This window comes from Diadema antillarum, unplaced genomic scaffold (assembly GCF_040938485.1).
Source record: "Diadema antillarum isolate AM-2024a unplaced genomic scaffold, OU_Dant_1.0 seq00000400_RagTag, whole genome shotgun sequence".
Lineage (NCBI taxonomy): Eukaryota > Metazoa > Echinodermata > Echinoidea > Diadematoida > Diadematidae > Diadema > Diadema antillarum.
This window is the reverse complement of record NW_027271391.1, coordinates 1259128-1276345: the sequence shown is the minus strand read 5'-3', so window position 1 is coordinate 1276345 and position 17218 is coordinate 1259128. Positions and strand designations below refer to the sequence as shown.

The 17218-nt window shown below is 36.5% G+C and overlaps 1 protein-coding gene across 1 annotated transcript; it reads right to left on the bottom strand.

Annotated features, from left to right (window-relative positions):
- Positions 1 to 6290: 6290 nt before the first annotated feature.
- LOC139732113 (peptidoglycan-recognition protein SC2-like) lies at positions 6291 to 15413 on the bottom strand. Its single transcript, XM_071642980.1, has 7 exons — positions 15152 to 15413; positions 11136 to 11166; positions 10471 to 10637; positions 9873 to 10008; positions 8958 to 9048; positions 7902 to 8010; positions 6291 to 7317 (listed from the first exon to the last, which is right to left on the bottom strand). Exons 1-7 carry the CDS (start codon positions 15266 to 15268, stop codon positions 7183 to 7185), a joined length of 786 nt encoding a protein of 261 aa, XP_071499081.1. The 5' UTR covers positions 15269 to 15413; the 3' UTR covers positions 6291 to 7182.
- Positions 15414 to 17218: the final 1805 nt, after the last annotated feature.

The window sequence follows — 17218 nt, the reverse complement described above, 5'->3', positions numbered from 1 at the left end:
ATGTTCCTGTGTTTGCCAGTGGCTTATATGATTAATTTTGATTAATTCACCCAGTCTATTCAAGCAATAAGTTGAATTCCATTTTTTTTTTAGCCTTCCAGTCCTCTAGGAACCAAAAGACAAAATTGCTGAGCATATGAACTTTTCAAGTTTGAACCAAATTCTGATTTTTGCCTTATGTTTTGAATTGTTTTGTTTGTTTTTATTGTGCATCTGCATTTTTAATTTTTATTAGTATTGTTTTTTTATTTTTTTTTTCTCTGTTTTTTTTTTTTTTGGGGGGGGGGTTTATGCAGAGGTTGGCAATCCTTATTTCATTTCATTTCATTTCATTTCATTTCATTTTATTTATTTCCACTTTCATAATTGGTTTACAAAATTTGCTTTAAAAAAACAAACATACAAACAAACAAACAGACAAACAAACAAATTAAAATGCATGGTGTCAAATATGATAGATGTATGGGTCTTGTTCAATACCCATAATTGGTTGATGGCTATCCAGAATTTTTAGCATGATTTGTAGAAATGCAGAAAACAAGGTAAAGTCTTCATTCATTCAACAGATTTATACAGGTGAATCTAAACCTTTTTTTTTTTTTTGGTCTATGTATCACTGGACTGGTTTAAAAGCCTACACAGCCTTGCAGTAATTGGGCAAAAAAAAAAGAAGTTAAAATGTGCCTCTTCATTTTACTTTGCTTTTTAGGTCATTGCTGTGTGATTTTTGTATTTTCTTTACATTTTGATATTATGTATTTTTGTAATTCCATAGGCAGGTGCCCATGACAAAAAGAGAGAGAGAAAAAAAAATAATAATGTGGTATATTTACAAGGACACAACAATGAAATATTGCAGATTTCATGTTCTTCGTATGTACTTCCTACGTGTTTTCCTGCCTTCACATTATTTTCGCTGAAAGGGCTATAGCTGCTCAGATTAGATGGTAGTTCTGGTCTAGTGTAGTTTGAGAAAAGATGAAGTTTTCATCCAGACCAGATCTATGGTCTACACTAAAAGGTTCTTTGTGATTCAAGGTCCTCTGGCACACAAGCGAAAGCCCTTACATTTCAGCTGTATAATTTCTCATGCGTACGCCTCAAGAGAGTGCAGGAGGCATTATGTGTGGGTGCACGTCACGAGACCGACACCCACGAGTCATACCATCTACAAGTTATACAGCCCACCAGTCATACAGCCCATGAGTTCGACACTAAGCAAACAAGGCCCACAAGACCAACACATTAAACCCCGTGTTGTATCTGTCGAACTCGTGGGCTGTTTTTACCTATTGTCGGTCTCATGGGCTTTATTTGCCTAGCGTCGAACTCGTGGGCTGTATGACTCATAGGTGTCGGTCATGTGGGATTACCCCTTATGTGTTACTGTGTTTTTCTAAAATTCTAATTAACAATTAATATCCAATTTTAAAACTTCTCTTCCACGTAGGCCCCCAAAACAAACATGATGCAGTCAGCTGCTGCTGACCACGAAAGATTTATTCAAATCCATGAGATTTTTCGAATCATCTTATTTTGGGAAAAGAGAGTGGAATCTATGAGTTGTCTATTGATGATAAAATAGCCTGGCAACCATAATAAAGCATGCATTACAGAGAATCTACAAGAAATGTAGGATACATTGCACATTTTGTTATCGTGTGGGTAGTGAGGTTGTGTTCTCAGGGGAGTGTTCTTTTTCGGTTGTTGTCTTTTATCACAACAACCTTTGTAGCTGTTGCCAACTCTATATACAGAGTTTTAATATTAGCTTTTAATGCATGTCCTTAGATTTTATTTACTTTAACCCTAAATAGACTGGGCTATTTTGGTAGCTCGAAAGACTGGGGGGGGGCCTAAAGGGCCCCCCCTTAAGATCTCGGCCGTGGATCGCGCGATCACCGCGGAAATTTGTACAATGGTAGTGTGCGATGTAATCTACAAGATCGTATATTTAAATTTTCCAAAATAGTATTCTTTTATTTTATTTTGATTAATTATGCTAATTTATGCGAGAAATCAGACTCTTTGACCTAAATCAGTAAATAAAGCTCCAAAAGTGCTAATTTTTGGTCTAATTATTCTTTATGGCATTCTTAGCAAATGTACTTGAAAAAAAATTTGGTATCAAAATTAATTTCTTATTTATTTTATTGTTTTATGAATTTCTTATGTATTTCTTTGTTTTTTCGACCTTTTGTTTTTGTTGTTTTTTTTACAAAATTTGTGGCAGACACTTTTTGAAGCATAATACTCCTAAAATAAATTAATTTTAGCCATTGAGAGTAAAAATAAGCATATTTATATGAACCATGTGAAAAAATCAATTTGCATTGACTTTGTACACAAAATCACATTTTTGAGCCATTTTCGGCCTCACGCGCATGTACAAAAAGTTATGTAACTTCAGAACCGTACCTCCGGGCGTCACAAATTTGGTGTCAAAATGTGCGGGAAACTCGAAAGAAAAAAGTCATAGAGCATCGCGGCAAGAGCATTGCGTGTTGCAGAGTAATCGCACGAAATGTCGGGGGGGGGGGGGCCTTTTAGGCCCCCCCCCCAGTCTTTTTAGGGTTAAACCAGTAAGGGGTGCATGTATCTTCACAAGTTTGAGTCATGCGTGTCTTCAGACTTTTTAGAACTATTTTAAATCCTAAGCTGGGAATTCTTTTGACCTCAGAGGGAACTTGACGAGACGGGGTTAACTATCAGTTTCTCCACCGTGTCGTACAGCTATAGGTTCATTTTGACCTGTTGAGGACGAGTCCCGAGTATACTCGGGCAGGAGTCTATATTGGAAATGCATGTTGTAGCAAAATCAGCCCATCCTCAACGTGTTAGTAATTGTATAAAGACATACAAGTGAGGTCATGTTTTTTGTAAGTAATTTCCTTAAGTGAGTAGTCGTGTATGCTGTCAAAGTCAAGTTGTACTCATTTCTTTTTTTTTAATGTTTTGATTTGTTACTTTTTTGTGAGGCTTTCTTGTATTAAAAGTCTCCTGCTGGTACTGTTTTAGTCATCAGCACTGGTGCCGGGACTCCACTCCTTTGCCAGTGTGACCAGTGCTTTGTAATTTGTACCACTTCAATTTCCAAAAACACACCAAAGAAATGAGTAGGAACTGGGCAATATAATACACACAATCTGAAATGCTTTTGCAACTTGCTCAACCCCCTACCCTATCCCCTATTCCAAATGTTGAATCATTGTGAAGTTTGGAATATTGGACAAATGGTAGTTCAGGTATCAATTTTTTAACCCATACAAGATTTTCTTGGGGGTGGGGGCAAATCATCTTTCTTATTTGTTTGTATTTTTTCCTCGTTTTTCGTTTTTGGTTCAGTGTATATGACTTTGTTATGGCCTAGATTGTGTCAGTTCACTCTTAAGAATTAGATTACATCAAGACAGTAACATCCCCTTTCCCCCTATATGTACACACTGAAAAATACTGTCCCTTCGCCGTTCATGTTTGTTTAATAACACCGTTCAACTTAGCATGCACGACCATTTAGCTCAGATTTTTCATATTGAAGACATGAGTGAATGCATTTTTCTGCTGGTTTCCGTTGATTCATTCATTAAACATATCAAAATTTTAGCATAAGCGTATGAATTTAAAGAAAGAGTAATGTTCTTTGTAATGTTATAGAGATTATGTCTGGGGAATCTATATCCAAACATGCATGATGGGGTTGCAATTATTCTTGGAACTGTACTTTTACTTGTTTGTCAAGAAATTTATCTATACCTGCAAATGTGTGTAAGTGTACAAAGTGTTATTGTAAGGAAGCATCTTGACACACAGAAGAGAGATAATTGTAATATATGTATATGTTTGCGACTACTTCCCTTCTTATGCAAAGTCTGTATATGTCCCAGAAGAAATGTACAGTAACCATGGATACTAGTAAAGTTTAGTGCAAACATGTACATGCTAATCCCCACTTTGTATTTAATTGACTAAAGCTATAACATCTTAATAAATTGATTATTTACTCTTTTACAAAGAGCTGTGCCGAATCCACTTCTTGTTCTGTGTGAGTTGATGGAACATACATTTTCACAAAATACCTTGCACAACACAATTATCAAATTCTTTCTCTCTTTTTTTCATATGAGATCAGTGAAAGTTTGAGGAAAATCGGACAATCGATGCAAAAGTTATGAACTTTTACAGTTTTGGTGTTGGAACCGTAAATGAGGAGACTACTTGAGTTTATGACATATGTGTGGACACCAACTATTAAGAAAATATAAAGAAACTTCAACATGTTTTCACATTTCTAGCAAAATGAAAGAGCACTTGACTTACCGCTTTCAGAGAGCATGGGGAATAATTACTACCCTTACATATATCAGTATTAAATTGATGGAATGAGTCATTTCATGAAAAATGAATTTTTGTGGAATTCCCTTTATATTTTTTTTTATATTGTTGTCCACTCATGACATCATAACCTCTAGTAGTCTCCTCATCCAGCAGTTCCAACACCAAAACTTTAAAAATTCATAATTTTTGCATCGATTGTCTGATATTCCTCAAACTTTCACTGATGTGTTCCACTAATATTGCTGCTTTCACTCAATCCACATTTATCTTGGGTTTTGGTTTCCTTTAATTAGTTGCTTAGCTGGCCTATAACTGGACATAATTTTATTTTATTTTTATTTTTTTTGACGATACAAATGTATTGTTGGATTTGTATATGGCTGACATATATGTTTTCCAAACACATTCCTGGCAATAAGTTCAACACATATATACACATTAATACAGATGTATTCTTGGCTTTATTCAGATATATGCATACATACATACATACATACATACATAATACACACATATTTGTGTCTATACATGATTATATGTATTATATGTATACATACATAATATACATATATTGATGTCTATACATATACATTGTACATGTATTATATGTGTACATACATAATATACATATATTTATGTCTATACATATACATTGTACATATATTGTATGTATACATACATAATTACGTGTGTATGCATGTTTTCGAAATATGCCAACACTATTAATACCTAGTTTGCTTTGAGCACTATTAGAATTTGAAAAACATGTTGATAGCTATTGCTGACGGCCAGCGGAGAGAAAAAAAAAGGGAAACACATTATACATAAATATGATTGCTCAATCTTGGTTTTTGCATTGATAAGCATGTTTATTTTTTATCTAATTGAACTACCTATCTATAACGACAGTACATGTATCCTAAACCAGTATAAAAAAAGTAGTACACTAATTTGCAAATAATTTATACAAAAATAACACCACTAGTATATCTAGTAGTAATCATGTGATTATGTTGTATAGCACTGGAAAGTGATTGGATGTGTAAAAGTGTACGTGTGTCTTCAAAAATGGCAGTTTTAATGCCTCTTGTCTTATTATTGTTTGAACTCCCTTGCTCACTGAACCTCCCGCGGCCATGATTCCTCTCGCAAATCTCAGGACCACCTGCTGACGCTCTTTACGCATGCGCGCGCAGGTGTACAATACATGTATTTCAGCCTAGTATGCAATGTCATCTCCACTACGTCAACAAATAGTCTAACCATGGACCACATGGAAATTTATTAGAGCCTCTTTACAAAAGGGGTCGGTTTTAAACAAAACCATCTTAACCAATGTGATAGGTCGTTGCATGTCCTTTAAGTCTTTGTTTCTTTGTTTTGTTTTTTGTTTTTGTTTACCCTGATTCAGTGATAAACCTGATATAACGAGGTGTGTAACTGACATGATCTAAAAGTCCTCGTTGAAAGACGTTTTCCTGTATTTCGTGCTTGCTTCAGAAAGTAGAGCCAGACGTTGCACGAAACCTGCGGAAGCCAAATGGTTAAATGTAGGTTTCCGAATCGGGGCACGTCCTTCGTCATTGTGTTGCAACCGATCTAACATGTTCGATTTTTTTTTTTTTTGATTTTTTTTTTTTGGGGGGGGGGGTGGGGGGGGGGGGGGGTAAAGCGCTAAGGTTCGTCTGTTCTGTTTGTTTGGTTGGTTGGTTTTGCAAATTAATCAAACAGCTCATAAAATCTTCTTTATCCATAAAGAAAGTCATCAAGTCTTGTCCATTGACAGCCCGTCTAATTCTGCGGTTATAGGCGATAAAGTTGATCAGTTGCCATTCTGTCCTGTTCGAAGCGAGGCTCGAAGGCGATTTTGGTAGTACAAATTGTACTAAGAGTCATCTGTTCTGCTTGTGTGTTTTTTTTAGTTGTTGTTCTGCATATTAGTTCAACAAGTTCAAGAACCCATAAAATCTTCTTTGACCGTAAAGAAGGTAATCAAGTCTGCTCCATTAAGAGCCCTTTTCTGGTTTTCAAGATATAAACGAAAAGGATGATCAGTTCCCGTTCTATCGTGTTCGAAGGTGTTTTTAGTAAAGTACTGAGATTCTTCTGTTCTGTTTGTTTATTTTGAAAATCAATTCAATAGCCAACAAAATCCTCTTTGAGATATTGTCTTAAGAAAGTCATAAAATATATTTCCATTAACTGCCCTCCTTTAATGTTGACGAAAGAGGCATTTAAAAAAAGGTTTATCATTTCGATTTTGTCAGACATTCGCAATAAACAAGATCAGGCATTCCGTAGGGCGCGTTGAATAGGATGGTTCATTTTGTTGAATGATAGTACAATTTATTAGCTGTCAACGTTTGGCTACATATTTACTGTTATTTATCATCATTGTCATCATTTCATTAACAGAATTATTCCTCTTGAACAAAAGAGAAGACTTGCTGCATATCCCGATCGAAGCTAATATTGCAGTCGACTCTATACTCAAGCTGGTCCTCTAAACTACTCAGAATGCAAAACAGAGAAGAATATAAAATCTATACATTCATTACAAGTTACACAGAAAACATTTTTATCGAGCCCGCCTGCCCGCAGGAAAAGATATGAATAGCAAAAACAAAACGAAATAAGAAATGAACTATATAATATAAATGATTATAATAGCTATAAAAAAAACGCAAGAGCTTTGGGCTTCTTTGGTTATCAAGTATTTGATTCACTCAATGTTATAGTGAATTCTCATTAGGTGCATGCTTATAGAACAGCTAACTAGTGTCAACTAAACATGCTGCTGGAAGCAGTACTTCTAGCTCATGTAGAGACCATAAAGTCGAGTAGAGTTTAAAAGGTTCTCATCTTGATAGGAATTTCATTCTCAGGAATTTCATTCTCTACAGATTGTTTGTTTTTCTCAGGGGCATGGACATCTTCAAGTTCGTTCCCTGTCTTCTTTGGCGGGAAGTGATCACCAGCTTGCTGTAAGAGTCAACAATGAGAAGAAAAAGGATGTCTGGTTACAGACCGTGAAAAATTGCATGGAGCACTCGTGTCGCACCTAGCCTTTTGCCAAGGCCCTATCGCTGTTTGGTTGTGAGCGAACGGGGGCGAACGAAGCAAGAACAGCCGAGTGCGAAATCATCGCGCTCGGCTGGGCTCGCTTCGCTCGTCCTTTATATAGCCATCAAACTGCGAGAGGGCCTTGTCAAAAAGACTGTAAGTCGCACCATAATGCCGTGCCATGCATTTGATATTTGCTATAGACAATCAACAGTCAACATATTATTGATGGTGGGGTGGTGTGGTATACCTAAGATTTCAGTTCGCTTCTCTTTTTGAGATTGCATAATGTGGTGGCTTTGGCAAGACTTTCGTGGAATATCTAAGGTTCGCTAAAAAGCTTTTTGATTTCATATCGGAGTACCGAAGTCTTATGAATTGTCACTGGTCCTTTGGTTCTTATTTTACTAAATTCAGAGTCAGTTGGGGTTTGCAGCTGGCGTTACCCTTTTAATCCTACATACCCAATGGCAATGTGGTTACCCTATATCAATCCTACATACCCAATGTGGCCAAGACCACATTTCCTCGAAGAGCGCCTCGCCCGGGCACGTCCGAAGAGGTGTTGCTTGACGGTGACCGTAGAGGGTGTAGTTTGCATCCAGTTTATTGCTGCGTTAGCAGAGAATAAGAAGAGCATGTCTTAGATTGTTTATGATGATGTCGATGACAACAATGCTAATCATCATCATCATCATGAGATCTATGATGACGATGATAATGATGATGATTATTGTGATCATTATAATGATAATGATAATAATATGATAATAATAATGATAATAATAATAATAACAATGATAAAAATAATAGCATGCTAATGATAGTAATGATTTTGATAATAATGATAATGTAACAAACAGAAAAACTGACCAGAAATGAAAATTATTTATTAATGAAAAATTGAGCACAGAAAATGGGATTCCGAATCCCATTTCTTTGCTCAATTTTCCACTAATAATGATAACAATAAGAATGTTGATAACACGAATTATTATTTATCGGTGGATAATACAAAACTGATATTTGTTGTTTTGTTATCTAAGAGTACATTTATATAGCCACAATGTCATGATATCACAGGCGTCTCATTTGCATGCAAATCCGGGATTGAATAAACTATTCACAAACGGAAAATACCTGTATTACTCTACGCATCAGATAATTAAGAGTTCTGAAAATGGGAATGGGCGATTTTCAAATAGGATTTATAGTTACTCCATTATTTCAAAAGAATTCACACTGATTGGTGATGGAAATCAACGGAAGATCTTGATGCGTGACGTCATAGCCTCATCTCATTTGCATAATCATGTAAATGTGACCCATTGGACTGTTTTGTTATTACAATGTCATGTGGAATCTGAAAATTCAACGAACCTGTTCTTCTTTTGCAGGTTTTGATAAAGCTTTCTCTGTTGTTTGTCTGCACACCCTTTATTAAAGTCAATGAAGTAAAAAATTTCCTCAATTTACTGAAATTGATAATTGTCAACGAGAAAAAAATTAAACAAAGACAACAGAAAATACCCCCACCCCCCACCCCACTGCGTACTCACTTCTCGATTGCACATGATACGATAGACTGGAACGCACTGATCGCCTGTTTGTTGGGAAGTTTGGCCGTGTAGTTACCCATGATGGATATTCCTGTCACGTCAAAGTGAAATTTACAAGAGAAGATTTATTAGACAAAAAGTCATTTGTCATGCCTGCAAAATGTTATTTTGCGATAACTTTCGGATACAGACTCGATTAACGGTCCTCCCGACATGATCATGGTAGGTAATGAATAATGAACGGAAAAGAAAACATAATTCGCCATTCCTGCAGGGATCCGGTGTCGATATCAATGTGGAGTATAAAGTTTCCGCACAGTGATTTATAGAGATACATCAGGAAACAATCAGGACAGAAAAGTAATTACCATAGCAACGGCAGAATAGAACACAAAGTCACCGCATCTGTGTACATTGGCAAATTGGTGGAATTTTTTATTGGGAAATTATTCAATTCATCCAACCATATTCTACGGCTTTCCTGCTTGTGTTTTCCAACATAGTAAAGATCATATACTTGAACACACTATATACGGCACATGCAATAAGAGCCATCGATTAAGATACTTAACAATTTTGAGCCATTCATTTTTATCCCAACATGCAGATACATCGATACTTTGTACCTGAAGTCGATTCTTTAGTCATTTGGTTAAAAGATGAACTCAGTTGTTGTTGTTGTTGTTATTGTTGTTGTTTTAACCAAAGATATAATAACATTGAAACGTCAAATTCTAAAGGTCACGCAGCACCAAAAGGTAATAAAAATAGATAGCTATGCAGGAAATAAGTAATCAAATAGTGAAGAAAGTAAATGAATCATCTGTTCATTTGTATTCACTGCATCACTAGACATTCGATGTTATGCATAACCTTTATATTTTATAGTAATTTATTCATTTGTATGATACTTGCCTATTGATCTGAAGTTGTACCACGGAGCGTGACTGCCCACCGTGTCCCAACCTCGTCCCTCGTACACTCGGCCATCTTCGCCAACCAGAAAGGAGTAGGCGATGTCATCCCAGCCACGGTCATCCATGTGCAAATCCTTCAGCAGCAGAAAGCGAATGAGATAGGTAAATCAATATCTCGTCATCATCATCATCATCATCACCATCACCATCACCAGCATTATATCATCTTTGTCATCACGAAGTTCGCGTTTCTCATTGCAAAAGCGGAATATTCATTCATTCGTACGGCAAACATTTCTGGCTTCTTGGCAGAAAAAAAAAACAGAAAAAAAGAAAGAACATACGTTTTTATTCACTTCAGCCTTAGCGAATGAATTAATATCTGGAATACTCTCCGATCTCAAGCAGAAGCGCAATATGACTGCATATTCCAAAATTGTGTGGTAAATATTTTTGGCTTCTCGGCGGAAAAAAAAAGAGAGCATAATGTTCTTATTCACTTCAGGCATTGCGAATTAATTTAAGATTGGAATACATAGGCCTACACTCTCCGAACTTTTGTGTATGTGTGTATTTTCCTGTGGATTTCTTTATACCTGTATTTCTCTCATCATCTTACAGCAGTCATCCAGGTTGAAACACTCGTCCATGTAGGTGTGATGTAAGACGACGAATGGCACTGGAGTTTCCATGTCTAGGCGGGACTTTGGCGGTCTGGCTCCCCACACCCTACGGGGAACTATGATCGGACACGCCGTCCTCTCTGTCGATAGGTACAAGATAGTGGGGTTAGCGTGGAAGCGCGTGAGAGTGGGGATGGGGGGGGGGGTGAGATTCCATATAGATTTATCTTAATCCAATCACTTTATTTCCATCGAACAAAATGCAACATATGATACAACGTATCATACACGTAAAGAAGTAAAGAAATATAAGTTGTAAAGTATACAGAATTAATATAATGTAGGCCTATAGTACACGCTTGTTTAAGAGAAGTAATGCATACTTTGCAAAAATGCCATTTAAAAGTAAATAAAGCTATGGGAAAGACTAGACTGATCCGCTAAAAAACATAGCTCATTAAACACTCCTTCTCTCTCCCTTTATGCCTATGTCTATAACTGATCGGAAATCTATGTTATGATATAGAAAACGTGAATGAGTCTGAGTGCAACAGATACCCGCCTTTTCCACAAGAATTCGCTAGATGATAGATATAATCAATTTTATAGACAAATATTGAGGTAGGGTCGACACTCACCATCGGCACTTGAGGCATCCATCCTCATAAACTGTGTAAAACATAAGCGAACAAAGAGAGAAAAAAACAACACGTTGGCGTTCTGTTTTAAACACATGAGCCTGAATCCATTATCTTATTATAGGTTGATCGAAATAGATGCAGTAACGGAAGCTCAAGCAAACGATATTTTGATAAGCCGAAAACTAAATAACAAAACAAAATAAAAAAAACGGCGATGTCTTTAATATAACTTTACTCTCTAAAAAAAAATCGAGTGAAAATATTCACTCTTAAAGGAGTGAATACAAAAAAGAGTGAATTTAGAGTGAACTTGGAGTGCATACTCATTTTGGAGTGACCTCAAGGATCACTCGAAGATTTTGGAGTGATCCCTGACGTCACTCTAAAACGAGTGAAAATGAACATTTTCACTCAAAATTCTCTCCAATTTCACTCTGAATTCACTCTTTTTTTGTATTCACTCCTTTAAGAGTGAATATTTTTTAGAGAGTACCATGTCTTGAGGCGGCAGGTTAACCACGCGCGATATTAGACCCAATTCACGTGGAAAACAACGTCAACGTCAACAAAAACAACACGGCATTTGATGGGGGAAAAAGTTATCATAGCGTGTGAGTCACCTGACGTATTCCATTGGCCGCCTTGAACCACGTGGCTGTGACGCCGCTTATGCTCAAGTCATTGAAAATTAATTCAACTTCGTCTTCATTTTAACCACAGTAAAGTTAAAAACAAAACAAACAAAAAACATACGTGAAAGTTTCATCAAAACCGGACATGAAAAAAAAAGTTACGCAAGTCAAAAGAGTCACACATTGCTATCTTCCTGCATGACTTTACAGTACTTTTCATGAATAAGATTCAAGGAGATGCATGCTTTATCCTTCGCAAACAATTTTCAAATGGACTACAATAAATAAAGTGAAATCAAACAAGCAGGGTATACAATATTTCCATGAAGTCGGACAAAGAACATAAAAGCTGTGAAAAAGTTAATGTTTAATTATTGTTTTGCATGAATACTGATATAAGTTGCAATCATGTTCTATATGATATTTTCTAATTATGTTTGCAATATTCCATAATATGCACCATGTTCTACATGTTTGCAATAGTTATTCTACTGTTCCTCCTATCTTATAGTTGGATATCATGTACCATTTTATTTTGTGATATTCCATGTATTTTTTTTCATTGAGAAATATTACAATAGAATTTAAATGACATGAAGTCAAGAAGGCAAATTAATTGGGACACTGATTTAAACGCCATCTCTTTCTTCTCTTTACTTTCTCCTCCTACTACTCCTATTTCTCAAAATTTTCAATCTACAATACGTTTGATAACTTTCCCTGTTCCTCCAACCGTCTCCCCTCTCCCCCATCTCTCTCTCTCTCTCTCTCTCTCTCTCTCTCTCTCTCTCTCTCTCTCTCTCTTTCTCTTTCTCTCACTCTTTCGTGTGACTTCCAGATTTTATGTCACATTTGATATTTATTTCCTCTAAAAGGTCTACTGTGTTGTTCGCTGCCATATTGTATTTAACACATGCACACTACGAGCGAACGAACGACAAAAATCTGACAATGATCCATTGCTATACGACGGTCAACTGCTCACTCGACCACGACGATTAAACAAAGCAAAAACAATCTTGACGCCATTTGCCACCTGCAATGACGTAATGGATACGCTCAAACAGGGAATTTCCCAGTTCGTGGTTTTTACTGTTGACGTTATATAATCCGTTTCCCCAAGGACGCTATTATAATACCCTTGCTTGCTTGGAGCCGCTGCGATTGTGCAAAGTAGCCTAGTCTTTATATTCAGCCAGTTTGCAATTGAAACTTTCCCTAAAGTTTTCACGCTCATTTTACAGGTTTACCGCATAGTCCACACAATCGTTTTAAAACCGTGAAGTTCCGCTTTTTAACATAGTTGGTGACAGGGCAATTTTGGGACTATAATAAAAAAAGGACGTGGCGAGTCACAAGATCCAACCAAAGTGTGTTTACAATCACAATATGCACTGACGGGGCATTTATTGTCACACTGCTTAATCACGATTACTAGTACACCGCTCCAAAAAGTCCCGTGGATTACAACGATCCATTTTTGGGAGAAAACAAAACTTAACCTTTGTACAATCCGGCACAAAAGAATACAAAACATCGTACTATTATGTTCACAAAATACTGCTGAAATCTCGCAATTGTTTGCAGCAAAGAGGAACTACACTCCTCTTATAACTGGATCCCTTACAGCTAGATATTAATTTTATCAAAATAATGAAGAGCAGAAGTTTAATATTAATTTTCTAGTTTCATGTTTCACAGAGGAAGGGAAACTGGGAAACACGGAAGTTACGAAATTCGAAATTCTTAATGAGATACTTATTCTTAGATAAATCCTTACTGAAATTCTTCAATACGGTCATTGAGGTAAAACACACGTACGCGCGCGCGCACACACACACATACACAAACTTCATATATCAGAGGTGTTCAAGTTTTTTTGTTTTTGTTTTTCACGTTAGCTTGGACTCATAATGTGAGCAACAAAATCTATACCAAATAAACGAGGTCTTCTCGATAGGACGTCAAACCAAAAAATACACATCAAGGCAGTTGCAAGTTCGCATGATACTGCACATAATAATAATACCAAAAGTTTGGTAAAACAGTTTTATTGCCAATTCTCAACACAAAAATCTGGGATGAGAAACCAATCGCACACCACAGCGTGTATACCTGATCAAAAAGAGGCATGTGAAAAGCAAGACTTTCACATTTATAAACATCAATGCGCTCCCCTCCATTTTTCAATTTTTTCCCCTAAACAATTAGTTATTGTGCTGAGTTGGGGAGCGCCGCTTATTATGTAACAATGTTTGTGTGACAGGAACTATCAGTGTGTGAGTATAGTATCATTATGATTGAACCTATTTTTCTTATTCAAATTCAAATTCTTATTCAAATTCTTCCATCGAGATTTTTTTTTTTTTTTTTGGTATTGCAACTGATTGACAAATTTGCCCTACATCGACGTAAATAATGCTTTATTTACGTCGATGTATATATAATAGGACAATTTGTTAATCACTTGCTATAATTTCTTCTTCTATATACGATATTGTTATAGTGTACTGCTATTACTACTCATTCTTCTCCTCCACCTCCTTCCTATCCTTCTCCAGCAGTCCTTCTTTTCTAATTCCCCTTCTCCTTTTTTCCTCTTCTTGATCGTATTCTTGGTTTTTCTCAATGCATATATTTTGAAGTAACTTCCGTAAAATGATTTATCATGATATTAAAACTGTGAGCAAAGGGGGGAAACGCCATTGTATAGCGTGTCTCAGCTCATATCTATATCTATATAACAAATTCAGGAAGAATTCATTCACTACGATAACAACTTTGTGGTTTTTGGTTTATTAAGAATAATTATAGTGATATCTCCTTATATTTTAGGCTTTATTGCAAAATGTTTGTATGGTAGGATGTTTTGTGATAAAACTGACCTACACACATGCATCAAAATTAATGTGATAACTCGAACATCTTTTAGATCACTGCTTCAAATGGCAAACAATGGTAATGCTTTTTAAATGCTATGTTATCATCGGTTACCAAATAGCCAAGCTTTTTGTTTATTGTTGGCAGCAGTTATATATGCAAATTCATAACACGTGTAATCATGTCACAGATGTGCATGTGTAATGAAAATTGTTGAAATTATAGGAATGCCCATGGTGTGTAGCACCTTGTTCTGTAACTTTTGATAATATCGCTGAAAATAAGGATGGTATTGTAAGGCAATGTCATTCAGATAATATAGATAATAAATCAAATCAGATCAAATCAAATCAAATCAATTTAAATCAAATCAAATCAAATCAAATCAAATCAAATCAAATCAACAACTAGAATCGATCAAATACAACGACTATTATAATAATCCAAACCGTTTGTTTAACAATAGGCACGGGTAAGAAGTAGACCCCTGTCCTATTATACCTTTCGCACCAGGTCGACGGCTTGCAGTTCTCCGCTGGGCCTGGCCTCGACCGAACCCCTCCACAAGGCGACAGCAAAAACTCCCCACAGCAGGGCTTGCCCTCTTTCGAAGAACATAGTGCTTGAAGCGAGACTCGAACTCGATAAGAAGTACCGAACAAATCGACAACTATTAATGCAGCTGCTTTTAACAGGTAGACTCACCTGTAGCAATCATGTGCTCAAACACCGTGCACATGTAGATTGAGTATACTTAACAGCACGTTCCGCTCTGCGATGAATGAGCAATGTATGATTATGGAGCGACTAAACATAATAGCTCCATGGTTAAAGTCCAGCTTACTCACCGTGACGAAAGTATAATTATAAGGAACCCCCCCCCCCCCCCCCCACACACACACACACACACACAACAGAAACTAGTGTGGCCATGTAAACACGTCCTAGTCTAGTTTCAGACCATTCAGATATTGGGTCACTATTTCCTACTTCCGCTATAGAAAATTAATGCACATGTGTTGTTTGTTTACATGATAATAATCATTATCTAGCAGATGAAACATGCACGTATTAAACAGTATGGTGTATTCTTTAATGTTCCGACACAATTATTGAGGTCATCTTTTAAATGGAATGAACAGTGACCAGAGAGACGGGGACATTTTTGTTGAAGTGTATTCTCGGGTATAGTGACGCACATTGATGCATTCTTGCTCAGAGGACGAGGAGACAGAACAAAATAAAACAAACTAGAAAATAATAAACAATATTAGATTTGAACGGAAGATATAATCATGAGGAACGGGAATCAGATTGATAAGGGTATGATAGTTTGAATATTTGTTATGTTTGATTGTATTTTGTTGGTCCCGTGTCAACAGTCCGGGTTTGATATCAGTGTTGAGAGAGAGAAACTACATTAGATGAAAGATAAACAGATAGAGATATGTAGAGATAAATAGAGGGATAGAGAAACGGGTGGAGTACAGTGGATAGATATAGATATAGATAGTAGAAAAACAAATGGATAGATAATAAGATATAGATATAGGGCCTAGATAGATAGATAGATAGATAGATAGATAGATATATAGATAGACAGACAGATAGATAAAATAGGAGATGTTGAAAGAGAAACATAATTGTAATTAGAAAGTACATGAAAGTTGATAGCCGTGAATCTATGAGCTGAAACAATAAGTCATCTCTTTCTTTCCGAGTGCCGAGTGGTAGTTTTTACGACCTTCATGGTCCCTAATTATAGATAATTGATGTGATTTAACACCTATGGTTCATCTTAACATAGTATCACTCTCATTTCCCCTTTATTGCCACTTCGGGCGCGAAAGTAAGCCAAGTGTGTATGATACATCAGCACGTACATTATGCTTTCTTGTAAAAATCTCTACGCGTGTCACACTGTCACCATAGAGCTATATACTATACACAGTGCATACAGGTAGTTCCATGCTGTCACTGAACAGTATATATACGCACAGGTATGGAATCGAATATAATGGCAAAGCACAAAACCAGTAAAGTGGTTCGGCCCATACCAAGGAGATCGGTCCCACAATTTTATGTCCTGGAAATTGCTATATACCATCCCATATTGGGGTCCGCCTGAAGTGGTAGCAAGGAACTATATACAGAAAGAATATGAAAGATTAGGCCTCTCCCGACGCTCATCTTTCCCTTAATCCAATGAAACGGTGTCGACTCGCCACAGCGAGTCATACTTACGAATAGATATTGAATGAATTACTATGAACAAGAAAATGAATGAATGACACACAGATTATCATACTAATAAATAAATGCATAATTATACCGACATGCAAAGGGTAAGTTTTATGTACCTACTACTGCATCTTCCCATTACTACTGCATGGGTGATATGCACATACTAATAATATGATACCAACATAATTGTACAGACATATTGTTCGACTGGCAGGCTTGACATTCGCGGTCGGGGCAACCAGAAATAGGCTTCGAGCCACATCCATTCTTTTAAGAAATGATTATGTTTTGTTGGCCCGATGGGGCCACTAAAGTCCGTGAGTG

Coding starts and splice junctions, on each gene's coding strand:
- LOC139732113 (XM_071642980.1), bottom strand. CDS start 15,268: ATGTTCTTCGAAAGAGGGCAAGCCCTGCTGTGGGGAGTTTTTGCTGTC. Junction 8,011..8,957: donor GTATCATGTGCAATCGAGAA/GTGAGTACGCAG, acceptor CTGCTAACGCAG/CAATAAACTGGATGCAAACT. Junction 7,318..7,901: donor TGTGGTCTTGGCCACATTGG/GTATGTAGGATT, acceptor TGACTCTTACAG/CAAGCTGGTGATCACTTCCC.